Below are 22,604 nucleotides of genomic sequence, written 5' to 3' on the forward strand. Positions count from 1 at the left end.
CCCATTTTATTTACCGTTTTGTAATATCAAATGTTTCATTTTATTGTATTACTAAAATACATTTTAAAAAGGGAAAGGAACTTTTAGGAGAAACTCATGGTAATACGATGCATATGTAGTATATGATCTTGAATTTTTTTGAAAGGATCACATTTTCATTGTTCTGATTCCTGGTGAACTTTAAGGTGCTGATCAAGTCCAGGGACCTTTGCATTCATCAGCAGCTGAAGCATTATCTTTTATTTGCATTAATCTTTTATGTTAGTTCAGTCCCTTACCAGAGATAACAGTAACTGAGTGGAGGTGTGTTCCTCATCTGCTCTGACATGATGTAAACGATGCTCCCCTGTGCCGTATTTGGTTAAGGGCTAAGCAAACCCAGTTTACTGGGTACTGTAACAGACTAATAGTTTTGTCTTATAGCAAAGATGTGTGGAAAACAGCTTCTCAGAGTATGTTATTTAATCATAGATGGCTGACTTAGGCAGAAGTACAGTGTGCCAGTCGATGCAATAGTAATAATTATATGTTTTTAGGTAAGTAAAAATATTTATATGTAAGTATTATTAAACACACTCTTTTTTTCTTCTAGCTTTTCATTTGCCAATACCATATTTGGCTGGCAGCAGACACAAAGGGCATCTTGGTGCTCATTCCTGGATATCCAATGTTTAATGTTCTTGTCAGCACTTTTATATTTGTGTGTGTGGCACATGAAATTTCTCAGATCACTAATGATCTAGCACAGATCGTGGTTCCTAAAGATAACTCAGCTCTGCTGAAAAGGTTGCTATGCATAGCTGGATTTTTTTCTGGACTACTCCTCTTCTCAGCAATGCAAGATCAGTCAAGGCATTAATTTGAAAAGATTCTTGGAAACTTTCTTCAGGTTTACTTTGTATCTGCCTGAACAAAAATTCTCAACTGGATGTACAAGACGACATTTAAATTAAGTATGTGGAAAATGTATATAGTGCAAATGTACATATTTTGTGTGGAAATAGCCTTCTCAAATAATCTGAGAAACAAGAATGCACTGTACAGAATTGCATGTGAAAATGAGTCTTTTCTACTGGATATATGTTTCTGTTTACATATCTGTTGAAACATGACACAAAGTGAAGTTAAGTGGTTTAGCAGCATCATGTGCATATCACGGAATTAACTTTACCTTGGGTCAGCCAAATGAAGAGTGGATGTTACTAGAGTACCGCCTGTACATAACACATGCTGTAACCATTCTCAAGGAACAAAAAAGAGCAAACTTGTGATCCTCTGTTAATGGTCACCTTTAGCTGATGTGAAACATGAAGTTACTGGTAAACCAGGGCATTTTTCTGATCAAAATGGTAATTTTTTGTTTAGAAATTAGTATTTTGGGTGGAGATAGTATATGTTGTATGAAACCCTTTATACGTGGAAATAAAGAGTCATCACTAATTCAGTGATTTAAGATTATATACAAGTTTACATAATATTTTAGGGGTTTTTTTTAGAAATTTAAGATGTTCTCAGCAAATATGGTGAATTCTGAGGTGTAATTTTTTTAATATAAAGAAAATTTAAATTTTTTTTCCCCAAAATTGTTTGCCTTTTCATAAATTTTCCACTCATTTATTTAACTGTGTGCAGTTCTCTGTAGAGTCCCAGTGAACAGACTGATCAATAATTTTCAGAGACTCAGTTCAAGATGGAGAATTTTTGGAAGACCTCCAGCCTTTTTCAGTCAGATGAAATCCCATCATGTCTACTCCATCAGATCTTAAGGAAATGGGAGAACAGGGGATCAGTGATCTTCAAACCCCCCTCTGAGTTTCTAGGTGACCTTGAACTAGGTCTCATTAGGGAACTGGTGCCATATTCTATTCTGTAATCATATTTTAATTTAAAAAGATGCAAGTCAAGGATGCAAGTCAGTCTGTCCATATCACAAGGAGGAGGGATTGAATGGTGGTCTTGTTGCATGCAGAGAGCCGAGTCTTAGAATTACAAATGAAATGAGATTGGAACTGTTTGGAGGAACCTTTTTTCCCATCCTTTTTAGCAGTGCCCATCTTTCTTATTAACTCTTTCCTTTAGCATAAAAAGTAAAATTGAAAGAAGTAGCCCTTCAGTGACGCAGTGACAAGCTGTAATTCACGTTCCACTTACCCAGTGAAGTTGTGGTCATTTCTTTGCTATTTGTGGTTTTGGTTCAAGTGATAGTTTGACCTCTAGTTGCTTTTTCATTTTATTCTTCTACTGATTATTTGTTAGCAGTCACACGAGCACAATATTATTTTCCAAGCATATGTGCAATTATATATGATTATAAACAATATGAATCCTAATTTGTACTGTATGTACTGTCACATACATGTTTTATCTTATCCCAGTCAAAAAATTGAATTCAAACTTGCAGCCACCAATGAGTGCAAAAAACATTTGTGAAAAGAATGGCTTCAATTTTTTTTTTTTGGTGGAGAACAATTTCTTTTAAAGAATGACCAGTCATTCATCATAAAAAAGAAAAAATAAATCATTTACTTCCCCCAAATTCAGCAGTTTTACTAAGCCTGCCAGCTCTTTTGAAGCTATTGGAAAGACACTCGGCTATTTGTTCTTTGTGTGCATTACTTCCAGCGTTTGAACCTCCTTGGTCAGCTTGAATGGCTGAAAGAAACAGTATGGTGAACGCTGTAGTGGGGGTAGGATGCATAACCTTCATCTATGCCAGTATTACGAGCAATGGGGAACTTGTGAGTTTGAGGGATAATTTTTGTTTTGATCTTCACAACTTAAGTGTTGTAGATATAATTTTATTTATCTGTTGTACAGACTTGGTTAAAAGATTTATTTTTAATGTTTGAAATAATGCACTTGTTTATTATTACTGTATGTGGGATAAATATATTTTCTTTTCAGGTTATGTAAAAATACGAAGTAATTTAAACATTAAATAAATGTGCTGTGGATGCTTATTTTTGTAATGGGAGCAGCATCAATTAAGTAAAAACTTTTTATTGCTTGACTCTAGCTGGGTTACAGTTCACTATTATGCCTACCTTAAATGACAGATTCATATTGCAGTTTCTCAGAGTGATATTCTGGATACTATTACTCCAAATGAAGGGCAGATACCCACTTGTATTGTGAATTATTTCAGATGCAGTGCAGGAAGAAAGATTCTTCTGCAGTAAATTTACTGATGGAATTACAGCTGCAGTAGCCAAAACCACCCCTGGAGCTGAGGGAACTTCTGCAGAACTGTGCAGCAGAGGCATCGAATACTTTCCCCCCCGGGTTACAAGCTAGAAACTGCGGCAGAGCCCTGCATGAAAGCCTGGCAACATCAAGCAACCCATCCTTAAGATTTGTTTGGTTTAGGAATTGAGCTTTTATTTTACCTACTTAAGTCCCACACTAAAGAGAAGGGGCTGCTTAAGCAGAGAATTCAGAGGGGTAGTTCCTATCCTCAAAGCTCCTTGTATCATCAGGGAGATAATACTTAGTTCAGGTCCCACGTTAAGTGGTGCAAATACTCTCCATCCCTTCCTTCTGCCGCACCTATTTAGGTATCTCCCCCAGTGCAACAGAAACCCCGCACAATCGGCTCCCTTTCAGTTCTAGACACCATCCAGTGTCACCCTCTGTAACATTAACAACTGTCACACAGAGCTGTTCAGGCATCATTATGTAAAATAACCAGGCAGTAACATCACTACTTAATGTTTTCCTATTTATTAGATTTTACATTTCATATATTTACAAAGACATCTGTAGTGCTTTCTATTTAATTTGGTTGCAACTGTCAATCAATACAATATCAGTTCATACTGTCATTGTACATCATTAAAAGAGGCTGTGAATTCACTGTTTTAACTAATCAGCACTTTTACTGATTCTTCAGCCATTAAGTGTCATTAGCCAGCTGTATAAATCTGTGCTTCAATAGTAGTTATTTTAATAAGGAAAAATAAATAATTTGTTGTTAAACTTACCTCAAATGAATGAAGCTTTCAATCATAAAACAGTTCAGGTGTGCTCAATACCGAAGTCACCTACATCATTAGATTCTTTTCAGAATAGGTGGAGCACCCACCGGTACAAACTGATTCTTTATGCGTGTACGTAACAGTTCAGGAAATTTCCTTAAATATGTTTGCACTGTTACGTATTAATACAAATAAGCTCAATTGGTATTTGATTGTCATGTCATCCTCAAGTTACCAGAAACTGTTAGGATCCAGAACCAATACTATTTACAAAGTTTAGTCTTACGTTGCATTAAAAATCATTATTTAAAATCTACTCCATTCATTTCTGTTTCAAAGCACTGACAGCTCATATGTTTGAAAATAGTAGTAGAAACTGATAGAAACTGGTAGAAACCAAATGCTTATTGTACTCAAATTTTTCACAGCTTGGATAAGAGAGGTAAATTTTTAAATTACTTTAAATCCCAGTGCAGTTTTCTAACTCACTTTTCACAGATAACCATCCAAGCTGTTGGAAAAAAGGAGGGGTCTCTTGAGAGGCTGATTGACTGGTGAAAGCTCTTCCTTGGCACCTTTCAGATGAGGTAGCCGTGATTCATGCCACTTTGAAAGAAGTAGGAATGGCTCTTTATTGCAACTGTTTCAGAAACTGACTTAGTTTTTCAATTTCTATGACTAGCTTGAGCTACTTTTCGTAGTATAACCACCACCAGCACTATTCCTATGGCTAGATGCATTTCTTAGCATATTCTATGGTTGTGTTCAGCATTTAGGACAGCCTTGCAAACTTGTGATGTTTAGGCTTGACCATATACAAGTATGTACAATGTACTGAGCACTGATTATATACTTTGCTTCAATAGTTATCATACTTGTTGCACAAAATGTGCCTAAAAAACAGCTCAGGACTTTTTTTAAGTATCTGCCAAAGTGTTGCATTCAGGTCCAAACCTATACACACATCATTATGTTAATTTTTAAGCAAATGAAATAAGGTTTTGTGTTTTGAAGGAACAGGGTCATAACTGTAAAAAAAAAAAAAAAGGCAGTGACTGCTTTGGTCTTTCTACAAACTCTAATAACCTTATTTTACAGTTTCTTTTTAGCCTCAGTCTTAAATTCCTAAATTACTCAGAATTTCTCTTAGCAGAGACCTGAGAAACCTCAGCTAAGGAAATGTAGCCAGCATTTAGCAATTTTAAAGCAGACGCAGCTTTCTGCTTACAGTGCAATGTCCTGATGAACATACAGCTTCTGAAAGAGAAAATACCACAGAAAAAAGACAAGGCTTAAGTGTCAGCTTAAAACAGTATGATGCTTTGAGGTAAAACCCCAATAACTGTGCACTGTTACAGCTGGAGACCCTGAAGTCCTGTTATGCTGTATTTGAGGATTTAAAGAAGCATCAGAAAAATCATTTAAAATACGCAAAACAATGTCAGGAGATAAATTAACACCATCTATTGAAAAATAAGGAAACCTCTGTTCAGATCCTTTTAACAAAGTTCATGTTATCAAGCTTTCAGGTGCATAGACAAATGCCTTTCAAAGTAGCCACCTCCCAGGAAAATATTTATTTAATCAACTCCTTTTTAAGATTCTCAAAAATAATCCTTGGTTTATTGGTTAGTTGGTTCTCACACAACTCTTTTTGCTCCAGAACAAAGAATGTGGAGGCTATAAAAAATAAACTGCATCAGATCAGGAATATCACCAAAAAAATTTTAGAGTATTTTTAAAGAGTTAAAAGTTAGTCCATGTATACCATAACAAAATTTACCCTTGTTTATTGGAGACATTAATTTCTGCCTACAGTAGTTTGTAACAGTTTCTTCTAACGTAACCAGATGAATGAATGGAGAGATTTTAAATGTTTTATTGCTTATTATGTTTTATTGTTGTGAAATAGGTTAAAGTATCTAGTGAAGGAACTGAAATCCAGTTTTCAATAGGAATACTTGCAGGTTTTTGTTTTGTTTCTTTCTTTCAAAAAGAACTTTGCTTATTACATTCTGATAATCTCTACACAACTAATGCCTAATAAATCTGGAATACTATTTCTGAGCCTCATCATATTGCACAAGTTTTCATGCTTGTACACTACTGCTTTTTGTGTGCAAATGTAAGGCAATTATATCATCTCATTGAACAGAGTCTGAAATCCTTTGAACCTAGTGCTTATTTTGAAGTTGTTTTCCCTGTTAAAACTTTCAGGATAGATCACAAGACAGAATAAAGTTGGATATTTATTAATACATATATTTGAAAGATTATTTTCTGAATGTAACAAATATAAAAAGTTATCAGTGTTTACAAATTGTCAAAAATGTCCAAAGTACAAAAGGATACAGTACATTAGTTACATGGAAGTGATTGTACTCTCTGGCACTGAAATCATCTTAATACTGTGAGCATGCACAATATACACCAGAAAAACTCATGCATCAGTCAGAATAGATAAGGAAATAGACAATTTGCTGCCTTCTCTGATTACAAATTCATTGCTTCTGTTAGTTTTCTTTCCTCAGGAATACCATTTACCTGCAAATAGATGAGAGTTTATAAAAGCCATCAGTGGCAGGTGATGCTTCAACAATACTGAACTGTCAACTGGTAGCACAGCACATATATAGTATTTATTACTCCTTAATCAACCATCACATTGGAAAAACACAAGTACAACCTGGACCGAAAGACAACATATACATGAAAAAAGCTTTGCTTGCTTTCTTCTGGGAAGGGAGAGATCTGGGAAAAGATTGTTTAACTGGAATTTATTTTGATATTTGGGATCTAACAGACTTCATAGAGAGACTGTGAAGCTCAAAATGGAAAATGTAGTATACAGTGTACATGCACTATTTAGTCTTTTGCATTATAGGAATATCCCATAAACTTTTTCATCTAAGTACCTTAAAACAGTCCTCATGAATTTTGCCAATCAACAGAGACAATTATAAAACTTAATATACCTTTTCATATCGGAGTAACAATTTTCAGCAGTATAATACAAATGTTAGATGTGACTTGTCACCTTTCATATAATTCTCTCCCAATTATGTTTTAACTTTGTGAAACAGTTGATCATTATGTCAGCTATCAAATCTGCATTTTTATATAAGGTTAAAAAATGTTTTTTCTTATTGGGGATGCAGATAGTTCCTGAAGAGGATAGTGGTTATTAGACATGGTTTGCTCTTCAAATTACTAAGTATGGTCTATGGAAGCTTTAAAACAGAAATATCTTCTTATTCATGGCAGTGACTGATAGGATGTTAGTAATCCCAAGTATATTATTGAGAACTTTCTGTAGGATAGGAAGAAAATTAAACAATGACCGTCTAGTTCTACAGTTTTTTTGGCCTGAAGTGTTTTATTTCTGTAAATTTCTTATTTGAACACATCAATAAAATGGATTGCTAAGTTTGTACTGATGCTACTAAAAAAAATAATCTAAGGAGCACCTGAATTTTGTTTTAAATTGTGACTTTCTAAAAATCTAACCTTCTGACAACACTGACAAAACATAGATATCCTTTAGAAGATAAACTGCAAGAGGCATATGCCATCATGTCATGGAAGTGCTTGCAGTGTCATCTGCACATCCAAGTTACGAAGGAAGGTGTCATTGTAAACTACAAGAAGAGGAGGAAATGTCTGTCCCAAGTACATTTCCCCCCTCCACTCCCATTTCTGAGAGCTTGTCACAGCAGCATCTATGATGAATACGAAAGAACAGGTGTATTCTACCAAAATAATGCACTACAGAAAATACACACAGGAGGATTTTTAAGATCTACTTTTATGACAGTTTTTCAGTGCAACCTGCAAGCGACAAAGCCATGCTAGCTTGTATTTCATACCTCTTTAAAAATTTCTCACTGCTGCCAAAATACAGTACTACCAGGTGATTTCACATCTTTTTTACTGCAAGACAAACTGGAATTCTTGTAACAAAACAGTCATAACAGAAGAACTGGACTGTAAGACGTTTTTATTTTACCTTCTAAACACCTGCAGTAGTGAGTGTTAAGAGCTATGCTAAATGTCAACCCAAACCAGTGCTGGAGGCGCTGGATTGAGGCTTTGACTGTCAGCGTCATCTGCCATTTTCAGTGTATGTAGAATAAAGCACACAAATAGCAAAGCTAGCAGAACTGCAGTCAGGTTTGGTTGGTTTTTTTTATAAATGTGTTTTGAATTTCCAAATAATAAAAAAACCCACATGGGCAGAAGCATCTATTATATACTTGCCTCAAATCTTTGAAATGTTGTCATACGAAATTCTCCTTTAATCCCCGAAAGCAGTAATGAAGAAGAAGGATTTTGAATGAAAAGAAAGAGTTGCTTATGTAACTCCTAAATTAAAACAAGTCTTCCTCTTGGAGCTGTAGTTCCCATATTACGTTCAATACATATATAGAGAGAGAGTTTTGCCTGAATACCTCTTTGAATATTCAAAAATTATACTTTGACCTCTACATTCTCCTTGTATGATCCTTATCCCCTTTCACATGTCTATGCCTGCAACTAGAGAGAACAATCAGCCTTTCACGACCTCAGTCAGTACATCAGGGTTTGTGACAATGATGTAAAAGCAATGACTAAGACACGGGAAACCCGCAGCATGGATATGTGCCTCACCACAGATTCCCCAATATCGACTCTGTTTAGTAACAGCAGTAAAGAGCTCCTTCTTCAGAGCTTAACTACGATTGGTGGGAATTAGAAATTTTGATTTCCTATCAAGTTTTAGAGTGTCTGAACAGTGTAACTGCATTTGGGAATCTGGCTGCAGCTTCACCTTGTAAGAGGAAATTATTTATATGAGGAGGTTTCTAACTTAGCTGTACTGGATTTCAGTGTCTCACACTGAGTCCTCATGTAGTATAGCTCCTACTTGTTTAAGCAATCCCATTGCAAAATTTTCACTGGTGTATCACAAAAATTCCGGAGTGACAATGCTGTGATACTTCACTATATTTGAAAATGGGTTTCCACTGTCCATAGACCATATACATTTTAACTAGTGATTCCTCTGCACTGGTCACTTAATAGTTACAGTATTTTCTCAGTACTGACCTGCAGTCTGCTGCTGTGGAATCTGAGTCTGATGTGGCAGGTTCCTACAAAAAACAGTATCTTTGATGATTCCATACAAACTCTGAAGTATGTTATGCATAAAAGTTCAGTATTTAAAATCTGAGGTTTTGCTTACAAAGCAATAATCCATTTTCACTATGCAAATACAGTTGTCTAAAGGTTAGCCAAATCAATAAAAGAAATAAAATTATTGTTAATGGGTAGTTCCTATCATTGTACTTGTCAAGTAGATTCAAAGCCTCAGACTTGGTGAAATGTCAGAGGTACAAGAGTCACTGGAGGCTTCTGATATGCAAAGTTTGGTTTCCATAAGTGATGAGCAGAAAAAAGGTGACAGTCTTTGCAACTCAGTTATTGACTGTGGAATGAATGAATGGTCAGCTAGTTTTACACACTGGACCAGTTCACCTATCAAGGCAAAGTTACATTGCTGTGTCCTGCTTAAGTGTCTATTTTAACAGCTACCAGATATTAAGACTGTTTTTAGAGATAGGAATTAGGGGTTGGAATGCAGGTGAAGCAGATAACTGTATGTACAATGTAAGAAAGCCTTTGGTACAGGCTTTAGCACCCCAGTCGTAAAAAACGGCTATTCTGAACGAAGAAGAAACTGTAAAAGACAGGATAGAGCACTTTGCAGCAGTTGTACAAGGGATAATTTATACAGCTGTACTTTCTGGAGAATTTAGCTTTGGACAGGTAGAAGAAAACACTCTTCTAGCACGTATCTACATTATGAAGAGAATTCAGGGCAAACGTGTAAATTAGGGCCAAGTTAGTGCTGGCACTGGACCGGTATCATTGGGGCCATGCAGGGCCGCCAGCCGAGGAGCTACCGACTGGAGCCAGTGTCATAGCACGGCGCTGAAAAACAACGCCAGCCACTTTGGAGACCGCTGCCTCAGACCTGCTCAACCCCAGAGACCTCAACCAAACCTTCCTAGAAATTCTTTTTTCTACAGCACTACCAACTTGTCTGAATTAGAACACGTTCAAAGCACTATCAGTCTGTCTCCGTAGTTTCATTAAGTTGCTGATAAATGAACTTTAAGGAATAGAAATGAGTATTTTTCTGGTTTCTGTCTTGAAGAGAGGCTGGCAACAATGGAAATGGCTGAGAGCTCTGAGCATTTTCACTGGCAAGACTGTATTTATTATCTGTGTAATGGAATATGCTCTTCTGTTCAGTGTTAACATTTCAAACATAAACTATGTGTGACAGATACATGACTAACTACTTACAAAGTCTGGATTTTCTGTTATGAAACTGCCACCACCCCAGTGGTAGTTTTATACCAGAACTCCGAAGACAGGGGTTAAGAGGCAGGCTGTCTAAAATAGGACAGTTTTAATTGATTCCCCTGTCAAAAGTAGTTTTTCTCCAAAATATGCAGAAATGTTACTGTTCATGGCAAAGCTTCTTGCCAAGTCTGCAGACTGAAACCCAGCCATTTAATTCTATAACAGAAGGCCTTTCTTTCTGCTTGAAATGCAAACATCAGAACAATCTTGAACTAGAGTCATTACTGATACCTCCATAAACAATACATTTCAGATGACAAGCACTGGAATCCGTAGTTAAATCATGCAACATAATGCATATTAAAAAATAAAATCTAAAATACTTACTGCTGTGTTTGCATCAGAGGCATACTGGTATTATCGTAGCTGTCTGTGTGAAGGGGTGGTACAATCTCACCAGTAACTGGGTGAAACACAGGAAGCGTTGAAAGAGGCCATGCTATCTCTCTATTTTTAGACATGTCACGAAGCTCTTTGGTTGATTTCTGTATAGCACTGTGGTGGACCAACTGGATGCTATGTCAAAAGGAAATAAAATAGTAAATACATATTTTAAATGCTCTACCAAAATGGATAGACTTTTACGATTATTGTTTTTCTTAAAAATACAAGGACTTTGATGCATGTTACAGACTCTAGAGTGCAGCAATTACAGTAAACCTTTACATAGTTAATTTAATAAATACTGGATTTATTTCATTTTTAAGGCAGTAATTATTCCTTGAGATTTTGCTGTCTGGATAAGTATTTTCCACAAGATCCAAGACTGTGCAATTTATGGCTAATGTTCCGTTTATTTGCTGCAGTTAAAATAAAAGTTTTTGTTAACTCCTGATTCTTGTGGTAGATTCATAAAAACTCATAGATTAATTTTAAAACACCATAGTATAGGCACTGGATACCTTCCAGGATATTTGTTCCTGTGCACTGCCTTTAAGATGTAGGCTGGGAAGTCCAATAACCAGGAGTATAAATTACATATTAACATATTTATTTTAACAACACTATTTTATTTTGAATTGACAGTCGTTAATTTCAAACCCTTTTTATTCTGGTCTTCTATCCTTGCCAAGACTCTGATTTAAAAGCAGCTTTCACATTTATGAATTAAACCATGGATTAGAGAGAATGGAAGAAGATTATGACACACATGTATGAAGCATGACAAGCTACTGAGAATGAAAATTAAATGGTAAAAGAAAAATAACAGGAAAGAAGACACTTACTCTGGTGTTTGCATGTTTCTCTTTTCCCTAAAAACAAAACAAAATTTATGAATTAAATAATAGCATTGATAGTTGGAACATTAAATCTATCTGATGATGAAAGTAGTACATGATGTAGAAATGCTGACAAGGTTATTGCTAAACGCAACTTGGCAGCATTTGCAACTGGTTTTATGATGAGGCCTTGATGAACGCACGTATAGAGATGTGATACTGATGAGACACACACACACAGACACACACACAGAGAAATGAAAATGCAAGTTAAAGAACAAGCTTCTGGCTAAAATAAATTCTGTGACAAAATGAAAGTTTGTGTAAGAAATGGCAGAAATTACGTTACTTGCTGCTTTCCTTTTATGATTTTTTTTTAATAATATGTCTAGATTCAGTTCATATCCTCAACCAGATTTATTTTTTAAAAGTTAGCATTTTAGAAATTACTTACTATTTTCCTGAATCAGTGATCCTTTATTAGTATTTTATTTGTTTGGGGCGTTTTGGAGAGTTGTGCATATGTGGAGATTTTGTGGAGTTTTACGCGTATGTTGAGGTTTTTAGCCCTTTCAACTAGAACAATTAAAGGCCCTACATCCATTCTCTTGGAAATTACTGTATGTGCTTAGATGAGACATACTTCAATATTTCAAGCAGTTCTCTTTTGGCCTGTTTTAAATGTTTTTAATGAACTGAATGGAATTCTTCTAACAAATTGTCTTCTATGCATTATAATCTTAGAAAAATCAACAATTACTTATTAGTGTGTTAAAGTACTCACACTCCTTCCCGTCGGCAGCACATGATATAGGCAAGTATTAGAAAAAGCACCAGTGCTATTGCCGAGGGCACTGCCAGTGTAATTAGGAAATCCGAGTAATAGTCTCTGCTTTTCAGTGTATCAGAAGGTGGCTTGTATTCCCCACCATCAGGTAATATCCCCTCTCCACGAATCACTTCCTGAAAGGTGGAAACTTGTTTTGTATTGTCAACCTGGTACCCAGGGGGAAAAAAAAAAAGAAAAAAAAAAACACAATTATATAACAAAGTAACAGAGTCTAAAAACAGGCAGTATTTAACCAGCCATAACATATAAAAGAATCCATATTACACATTTGACAAATTCTGTACAATTTCATCCAATCACCTTTTTTTAACCAATAAAACCTTATGCGTTGCTGAAAGCTTCTGATCAACATTGTAAGTAATATCCCTTTATTACTTTATCACATTATTACTTTATTTTGTGCCCACCAGAGATACTATGTTTTTTAGAGATTAATTTTAGGGATATCTCACACAAATAGTATTTAGGTAAAAATTCTGTAAACATTTTTATTGCAAACTAATTATTTGCTACTGATTTATTTTTGATTAATTAATTCTTACTAGTCTTCCTAAATAACAATACTGCCCTCTCTTGTATGAAGGTGGTAGAGATGAAAAGTGGACCACCCATGGGTTTTCTTCCTCCTTCTTCCTATTGAGCTTCCCATCCAGTCCTCAAAAAAGCAGGGAGCACAAATGGAGCTGCTGAGGACTGAGCAGCTCAACTGCCTCCCCCACCCACTTACGAGATGTGCATTTAGTTGATCAGAGCAGAGTTCCAAGGTTTTTTCTACCTTCTAATTCAACTAACCTCCAGAAGGCTGCATTCCTGGTCACAAGTATTTTTTTTTTTTTTTTTTTTATGTCTGTATCTAACATTTCTAGAAATACAACCTTTTTTTGCTACTGACTTTCACATTGCATTTAATTGACTGCCCTTCCCACATGACTTTTTAATCTTCTGACTTAATGTTCTTGTTATCTTCAGCTAGATATTACTTTTAAATTAAGCCTCTCCAGATTATTAATGAAAATAAATTATATTTGCCTACAGTCTTGACCTTTTGCCTGACACTGTTCATTGAGAAATCTTGCAACTGATGGTCATCTCTTTATAATTTACTCTTTAAGTCATAAAATAGTGTATTAAAACTTACACAATGGATGAACAGGTTTTTGTGGAATGCTAGAAATAATATTTTGTTGAGCTCCAACTGCATACATATTTATATATATATATATATAAAAGTGCAAGACAGTTTGACAAAAAATAATGTATGGATTCTCCACTCATTAATTACACAGAATCTTTTATATGAGGTACACCAAGTTCCACCTGGCTGCTTAGCTGAATCTCAATCCCTAAGCAACACACAAAAAAATACTTATGCACTTACTGATGTGACTAACAGAAGCTCCTACACAGCATGAGAACAAGCTATCAGAAAGTAGCATTAAGAGGAAGCATGTATTACGTTGCCCCTCTTTTCAGAATTTGGGACCCACAAACTTAAATCCACTCTTTGATTTAGGTGCTAATCGCCAACGTCACCTCATAAAAGTGGGAGGAAGAGGATAAGATGGTTGTATTTTCACTCACTGGTCTATGTTGTGGTTAAGGGAAATAGAGCTCAACTCCCTCCCAGCCCATGGATCTTGGGGGACCTTCTGTCCCTTGGCTTGCCTTATGAAAAGCAGACTGTGATTAGATAGAGGGAAGCTTGGCTCCTTTTTCCCTTTGATCCACCAGGTTACAGCATGCGCCAGCAATGCTGTTGGCAACAGTTAACACCCCAAGACTGTTTAAATTCAGTTATCATGGTACGCTGCCAAAACAAGTGCTGAGTTCAAGGTGGCGTTATAGGCTGCTGCAGAAAATGACACGTCTCTGAGAGCCTGTTCCCGTTACACATCCCAGGGTGATCCCTGCTTTCCTCAAAACAGCATAACAACGCTGCTTCATGATTAGTTTATGAGCCACTGTTACGTTTTTTCTGGAGAAGTACTCCTAACCAGCTGCTCCTCATTTTGCATGGGTAGTGTTGATTATTCTTGCATTAGTGCACTATTCCTCTGCTGCTCCTTTTGAAATTCACCGTTTTCTAAGGCTGTTTCTCCAATTTCTCAAGACCTTTCTGAATTCTATCCTGTACTTCAATGCACCTGCAGATCCTTTCAGCTTCATGGGGACTGCAAATTTCATTTCAAAAGCATTTCCACCATCCACCTTAATAATGAACAACGACAAGGAATTATTAATAATTCTACTATGCTTACAGCTATCCAACCAGCTCTCCACTAGGTCCTAGCTTCATCTAGGTCATTTTCCTGAGCTTATGAGACACTATAAAAAAACCTTACCAAAAAGAAATGACATCTGCTGCTGCACCTCTGTTCTACTTCTTTCTTGTAGAAGGAAATCAAAGACTTGACACAGTTTGTTCTTGACAAAGGCTGACTGCCTTCTACTATTTTTCAGGTGCTGGTAAGTATTGCTGTGTACACATGTACCTTTTGCAATTTCTCAACAGAAAGCCAATAAACAGTAAATAATCTGGATATTCTTTTGAAAACAAGTATTTTCCAGCTTTCTAACAGCTTTCCTAATTTATAGTGTATAGAAAGAAAGGGCTGGAAGTTACCTAATCGATTTTGTGTATGAATACCTTTTCTCATACCCAATACATTTTTCACATTGTACAAAAGCCTTTCATATCTCCCCTTCAGTTTCCTCTTGAGCAATGTCTGAAGTAGCTCAACAACCATCTAAGTTTATTTTATGTACCTTCGCCGTCCTTGTTCAAACTCACCTGCAACATTCTCTTCCAATACTCTATTATTTCTTGATTTTCATTACCAGAACTAAACAATAACCTTTAAAAGCCTCTTTGGGAATTACACTCCTTCCATGGCAAATAGTCTAGTTAGTGTTCGGTTATCATTTTTCCTGTATTCGACTGAGAAGAATGTTCCCATTTATTTTGATTTCATTAGTCAACATTATTTGCTTTTCTTTTTCTATTTCATTTTTAACATTAAATATGTTTTAGACCATTTTCAGAAAGATTTTTTTAACAGCATAGAAATTACATTTAACTGGTCAGTGCTGTAGACTCAATATTTGAGAAAACATATAAATATGTATACACACACACACCTTTTAGGAAAGTAAGTGTAACTAGCAGTATTAGCACACTGAATTAACGAACTACGCCCACCTAAATAATCCTCTCAATACTTTTAGTTCTGTAAGCCCTCTGGCCATTTATATAAATTACCACTAGTGAAAAGGAATATGGTGGTTTCAATGGTGCTCAACCTAATAGAATTTAGCCTACATAGCAAAATCCTTTCACAATCTTAAGAGTGTCTGCTAGATGGAAAACAATGTCAATCAGTCATGATAAAGTGGAATTTGGCAGAGTTGTCTGGCCAGGCTGGCAAAACTCCTACCTCAGTCATGTCTGGCATAAAATATTGTACTTCTACAAACATCATTTTTATGCAATAATAAAATAACTCACCAGAGAGATTTTACACCAGTCAATGTGGAATTGAGTACGAAATTTTTTATCACAGGTTATTACAGGCTCCATTTCTTGACTGCATCTCAGCTGATTTTGTGGGTTTTCCACTTCACGTAAGCACGAAGAGAATGGAACATCTGCCCCAACCATAACATACACACTGCAGAAAGAGATGAGTGACAGACTGTCAGGGTACCTCTCACAAATCCCCAAAGGACAACCACATACTATTCCAAACATTTATTGTTCACGGTAACATTCAGCTGTGCTTTAAAGACTAACATGATTTTTTTACATTATTTTTCTTGATAGCATACTTTATCTAAGCATATGAATAGACTGAAATCAAAAGGATTTTTCTAGCTGCTTCTTACAACTTACTCTGTTTTGCTGCATAATGTACATGTTTGCTTACCATCAAAGTTGTCAATTTCTATGAAGTCATAGAGCTCCAAGTGTAGGTTCCTCACATAAGTAAATCAGTACTACTTTTGAAAATCGCATTAAAATAGTATAATTGTATCTTAAGGAAAACTTCAGTCCTGCTCAGCACAGTTTTTCCAAAAAGTTTCTTCCCATGTTTTCAAATAAAATTCACGAGGACTAGTTATTTCTAAACCTAATATTAATATGAACCTGCCAAAGCCCCCAGCTTCTCATAAAAGATTCTAGAATGTAGCTATGCATTGCCAACAAAATTTGCAGAATACTGAAAGCTGAATGTAAACTTAATACTTCATTTAGCATTACAATACAAAAATAAGAGCTACTGCGCTAACCATATTATTAATTTTCATATTTAAATATGTAGAATGCTGCTGGAAAATACAGTCTACTCTACCAGGTATAATGTACCAGTGAATCCTGACACAGAAATTAGGTCCTGGTTGCCATTTGGTATATTAGGCATTATCTAACTAAACATTTGAAATGTAGCCACTTGTATTAAGTGGCTCTGCTATTACTCTGGTTAGTCCTTCCTCAGATGTGCTCAGAAACTCAGAAAAGGGGTCTGAAACAACAATCTTTTCTGCACACATCTCGGATTTTGAATCCTCAGCCCTTCTTTAGATATTATTTGACACAAGATATTTAAAAATAACTAGGCATCTTTATTTTTGCCAGGGAAAAAGCACTACCACAACCATATTCTGAAAAGACTGAATCCTTATTAGTTTCTAATTGAAGTATCTTATTTCAGAACAGAACTTATGGTTATGAATCATAACTGGAAGTAGTGAATTCCTGCAGTTTATACTCAGCAACGTAAATTCCCCAGATACTTCAGCTTACCACTTTCGGATGAAAGCCCACAGTGCTCCTGAAGCACGTAACTAAATTTCACTCACAGTACAGCTACAAATGACACGGTTACATGCTAAATGCTCTTGGAAGTCTAAGTGGCTTTGTAACCTATGCTCTATCACACCTTGTTTCAAAATTTTGAGTTTTGTGAATTGGGAACTATTGAATACTTGAAAAGTATGCCAAACAACTGTTCAGAAGACTGGAATTATAAAATAAGCATATTTTCTACTGTTTTATAATTAATAGGATTTATATGTTTTATAATTAATAGAATTTATTAGTATCCCTTAGACTGTAAAATCAATGTATAGAAACTGTCACCTATTGAAATTGTATCTAACATGATAAACCTATGGTATCTAACATGTATCTAAACATGTACCTAACATGATAAGCCTATGGTATAAAGGGGGCTCGGAACATCAGTAAACTTTTCATATCTAATACCAATCTGGATTTCCAAAATATAAGACAGCAATTGCAAGGCTTCTAGAAAACGTGAAAAAATATTAAGCTTTTCAGTAAGAATAAAAAGAGTGGGGCAAAAGCATGTGCTTACCCCTCTTTCATGTCATTAATAGGAAGTGGAACTCTCCCTCCCCTGTCGAGGGCTGAAGTAATGTTTATAGCATTCAAGCGTTCCGGCTGCCACACATTTTTCACTGCTCCAAGAAAGTCGCCAAGAACTTCACTTGCTAACATTTCTTCTACGTTCATATTCCTTATGAAGAACTCCGCTTGATATGGTAAAGGAAAATCTAGTTGTGATGAAAAAGGAAGAGTTTTGCCTTAACAAAGGCTCCATAACAAAGAATGTGAAGTAATGATTAATGTAATACCACTTTAAGACTGATACACCTTTCCAAAAATCTTGTATTTGAACTAGCTAATTTTGACCCTAATATGATTATGTTTAATTAAATAGTACTATTAGCTGTTACTTAAGCTGAAAACCATTGGCTATTTATAAAGCAGCTGGGAGATGAAGGAGCAGACTAGTCTCAGCTGGTAAATTGTCATTAAATGTAACATTACGTTCATGCTAATTTTGGGGTCAAAACTGATCTGCAGTGAGAATGGATTCCAACCTGCAATACTCCAGACTATAAATATATATATGATGAAGACAACTAATTTTAGGGACACAAACTATTCAATTTTTTTAAACTGAGATGTCCATATATGCCACAGTCTGTTACTTTCTGAATCTGCCTATATGATTGTTCTCTGCACAAAGAACATGCAGAAGTAAGCAAACTAAACAACATGCAAAAAGAGTAAAATCCTTCATGTTAGGTCCATTTGAAAAGACAGGGAAAAAAACGTAAATTAAACAACACGCCTTTTTTTTAGTGAATGAGGAATAATGTCTTACCTAACACAAAAAAATTAGATAAAAATAATAAATTGAATCAAAAGAGGGAAACTCTCTTCCTTCCCCTTTGTGCCCCACATTTGGCTTGAATACCAGACAACCATTTTACATTATTTTTTTAATCTTAAAAGGAGACCATACGATGTTTTTTGCTTATTCATTTCGAAACACAAGCTATTTTCTGTACATACCTTCTGCTGACATTATATTAATTATCAAATTATGTCTTGCTGTCTCAAAAGTACGCCTGTTATATGCAGTGATCTAGAGTTAAAAAGATTGCAAAAGAACAATGCAAATATGAAAATCAGATAAATGAAACATCAATGAAAATTAAGTTGATAACTTAGAAATACTTATCACCTCTTAAATGCTTTTCCTCCTTACTTTGAAATGTATGAATATTCATTAATACAAAATTTGAGAGGTAAGATCAATTTATTTCATGCAGTACTACCTTCAAGTCATGATACTGGAATTTCCTCGACTAGTCTATAGCCAAATACAATTGTCCAAGGGCTATATGTGAATATAATATATTTTGGTCCAGATAAAAGCGTTCTACCATACATGTGTATTCTTTCTTTTCTGCTGTTTTTGATTTAAGAACAACCATAATCAAAGACCAGTTTCTCTGTTTCCCCTTCCACCTTCCTCCACCAATACCATAAGACCTACTTTCATTGATATCTCCTAGTGAACTAAACTAGATGGAGATATTTAAAGGAAAGAGTGCCGGGATTCCAGGAATTCTAATCTTTGGGATTGGGATTTAGTTTTAGCTCTAGCCCCACTGAAGTAATACTCCATGAATGGATACACAAGCACTGCCCCAACACAAGTAGTTTTTTAAAAAATCATGGATAACTGTAGGGGAACTGAAAACTAGTAGGTAGATGCAACATTCATGACTCTTCTTTTTGGAAGCTTATGCCAGAGTTATGAAGCATTGGAACAGGCTGCCCAGGGAAGTGGCTGAGTCACCATCCCTGGAGGTATTTAAAAGATGTGTAGATGTGGCACTTAAGGACGTGGTTTAGTGTTGGACTTGGCAGTGCCAGGTTAACGGTTGGACTCTGATCTTAAAGGTTTTTTCCAATCTATACAATTCTATGACTGTGATTCATGATCAAATTACGTAAGGATACCAATTTTATAGTTTAAATGTATAGGATGCCCAAAATGCTTGCAAGTGGTTACTTCTCAGTGGTGACTGTACTCCGAAGATGTACTACGACCAAGTGCTTGTTCAAAAGAAATACAGAACAAGGCTGGATATCAGTATAATTATGTATTATTTTATCTACTTTTTTTTTTCGTGAAAGGTGATAAATCTTTCATGAAACAAATTGAAAAAGACTAACTTTTTTCCTAATTTTAGACTTCAGTTAATTCATTCCAGGGAAAAAGGAGAGGCAGAAGAGTGGCAATAGAAACAGACCCATGTTGCTTCTCAGCGGAGCTGCAAACCATTGTGACATTGATTATTAAAGAAATAAAAATTAACAGAAGCTGCACTTCTTTTAAGGGATTTAAATGTAAAGGAAAAATGCTCTGGAATATCTTCTGCAGGTTCATTTAAGTACAGAGAGAAAAGCTTATCTGGTACAATTACATCTTATGTAATGTAACAATTTCATTATGAAATTAAACTAAATTTCTGAGATTTTTCAAATCCTCAATTCTGTTATTAATTTTTCAAAGGGTTGTTTCAACAGCAGTTTAAAACATTAATACTTAGAAAACCTAACTTTCTGGTTGTACAAGCTCTATACAGGAACATGACAGTAAACCCTCCGAGTCTGCACTCCAGCAGTGAGAGCTGCCAGTGTGGACCATGCACCTGTACCGAGTAATAGTGACAGTGGCGGAGGCTGCCTTTGTACTGAACATTCAGCGAAACACAAACCCTCTTTGCACAGCTTTCAAAGAAGCTTGAACTTCTTTGTTATAGTGCTATGCATAACATTAGGCTCTTCTAATCATGAGGTCTCCTCCAATTAATTGACCTACCCATGACATCACCTCAGGAATTACAACATGATGAAAGTTATATTCAGGCCAGGAATATGCAACCGCTCCTCTCAGGTGGCACTAGGAAGTGGATCAAATGCAATTTGCCTGGCTCACGTACTACAGAATTAATTTAAAAGCCATATCTGAGAGGGGACTGCAATGAATTAACTTGTATGCGAGGCAAGATTTAGTTCAAATATAGGCTTGGGGTCATGTTTATAATAGAGGTCTTGATATAGATCCTAGAATCTAAAAGTACATGCCATTTTAAAAAAGGGCAATTTTTAATAACAGGTTCCTCTACAGAAAGCTAAGTGGAGTCTGCAAGTACTTCTCCACACGATTAATTTTACAGATGTGATTAGTCCTGCTGGAATCAAAAATGAATCATGTATATAGAATTAAGCATGGGTGAAATTATCTACAGTATAACTTAACACGCAGAGAGGTCATTCTTGAGGAAGAAAACTGTATCAAATGCAATTTAGAGAAACAGAAACTCATCAAGGGTTTAAGACAACCATACTGCTGAAGCAGCAAAATGGCTGGAGCAAGTTAATGAGCAGATTTTCCTTAACACTGTGAACGACACAGTGTCTGATTCAGTCTGCCGTCTGTGATGTACATGGCAGAAAATATAGTCCTTTTTCCCTTTCAATTGCTGCTCAACGAATAATTGGTGCTTTTAAACATCTGTATAGCTAATTGTCAAAAATCAAGTGGCAGGTTTTGTCATGGTTATACTTATAGGAATAGAATTAAATACATGTAAGTGCTAATTAAAATTAAATTTATCAATAAACATGAATAATGAACCAGATAATATTTGATGAAAAATAATTTAATTAAAAAAAACCCCAACAAATAAACCCAAAACCTCTTTATTGACTGAATACTGTATTTTCCTGTGGAGAACGGTCTGGCCCATATTTAGGGTAGAATTTAACAAAGTTCTGAGTTCAGATATTCTTCAAGTACAGTTGTTCACAAAGGCTTTTTTTCCCCCTATATTTTGAATACAACTTTTATTAATTCGTAATTTACTGAAATGAAAAGCCTCTTAGAAAGATGAAGGGCAAGAATCTAAAGGTATTTCACCTAGGAATATCAAACTTAAATCATTATTGCTATTTACTAATTATACCTTAAAAGTCAAACATGAAATGTCATACAACTTGGCTTTCTCTCAAAAGGGATACAACGGTACCGAAGAGAAAATGTTAATGTCATTTCTTTTTTAAAAAATCTAATTAACTGTTCAAAAAAAGAGGCAAATGCTTGTTGACAATTCTGAATCTTATACTCTAAAACAAAATAAATCTTTTGAACCTTTAAAAGAAAATACCTCAATGATGGTTGGTTTGCCCACATTTTCTACAGTTGGTGAGCCATAGAGCACTCCATCACTGTATGGTGTCCTTTGTATATAGCGTAGCCATCCAGGTCTGTCTGGGTAGCCCATTAAGTTGGTATTAAATGTTATAGGATCATTACTTATTTCACCTAGACAGGAAAAATTACATTAGAGTATTTACAAGAAAATACTATACACTTTCATTCTGATGTTTCCATTAGAAAATCTTATTGTCTTCCAGCTATGTCTTCTAAACATTTCCAAAAAGAAAAAAAATTGCTAACCTCCACATCAGAAATATGTGAACTCCTACTCAGCACTTGTAAGTATTAAAAAATTCATATTTGAAAAGTGTAACCAACTGCAGAGATGAATGTGCTTGTACTACTTAAGAGTCCTGGCTAACTGTGTGCTTGCACTCATTAACTAGTAGGTCTGATTTTTAGAGCTCAGTTCCACCTAGAACTGAAGCATCTAACCTCCTTACTGACAAAAGCACAAAGTCCTCAGTCCTTTAATTTCCAAGAAAACCCTTATTTTATTTACATTTTTAATAACAGCTCTGGAGACCCAATGTACCTGGGCAGGCTT

The 22,604-nt window shown here is 35.5% G+C and overlaps 2 protein-coding genes across 9 annotated transcripts in view; one reads left to right on the forward strand and one right to left on the reverse strand.

Annotated features, from left to right (window-relative positions):
- Positions 1-3,979, forward strand: part of CASD1 (CAS1 domain sialic acid O acetyltransferase 1) — a 35,332-nt gene extending 31,353 nt beyond the window's left edge. For 3 of the 4 annotated variants that reach the window (XM_074835898.1, XM_074835912.1, XM_074835923.1), the window contains one exon: positions 593-3,015. In XM_074835898.1, the coding sequence (XP_074691999.1) occupies positions 593-859 (267 nt within the window). In that variant the 3' untranslated portion in view covers positions 860-3,015. Of the gene's footprint in view, positions 1-592; positions 3,016-3,145 lie in introns of those variants that run through there. The other variant, XR_012624680.1, reaches the window with a different exon arrangement.
- SGCE (sarcoglycan epsilon) overlaps positions 3,705-22,604 on the reverse strand; it is a 37,775-nt gene continuing 18,875 nt past the window's right edge. For 3 of the 5 annotated variants that reach the window (XM_074835959.1, XM_074835969.1, XM_074835939.1), the window contains 10 exons: positions 22,005-22,162; positions 18,835-18,907; positions 17,828-18,026; positions 15,958-16,120; positions 12,387-12,598; positions 11,609-11,635; positions 10,710-10,898; positions 9,060-9,103; positions 8,232-8,266; positions 3,705-6,518 (listed from right to left, as the gene is read on the reverse strand). In XM_074835959.1, coding sequence (XP_074692060.1) covers positions 6,468-6,518; positions 8,232-8,266; positions 9,060-9,103; positions 10,710-10,898; positions 11,609-11,635; positions 12,387-12,598; positions 15,958-16,120; positions 17,828-18,026; positions 18,835-18,907; positions 22,005-22,162 — 1,151 coding nt within the window. In that variant the 3' untranslated portion in view covers positions 3,705-6,467. The remainder of the gene's footprint in view (positions 6,519-8,231; positions 8,267-9,059; positions 9,104-10,709; positions 10,899-11,608; positions 11,636-12,386; positions 12,599-15,957; positions 16,121-17,827; positions 18,027-18,834; positions 18,908-22,004; positions 22,163-22,604) is intronic. The other 2 variants (XM_074835946.1, XM_074835953.1) reach the window with 2 other exon arrangements.

This window comes from Strix aluco, chromosome 1 (genome assembly GCF_031877795.1).
Source record: "Strix aluco isolate bStrAlu1 chromosome 1, bStrAlu1.hap1, whole genome shotgun sequence".
Classification (NCBI taxonomy): domain Eukaryota; kingdom Metazoa; phylum Chordata; class Aves; order Strigiformes; family Strigidae; genus Strix; species Strix aluco.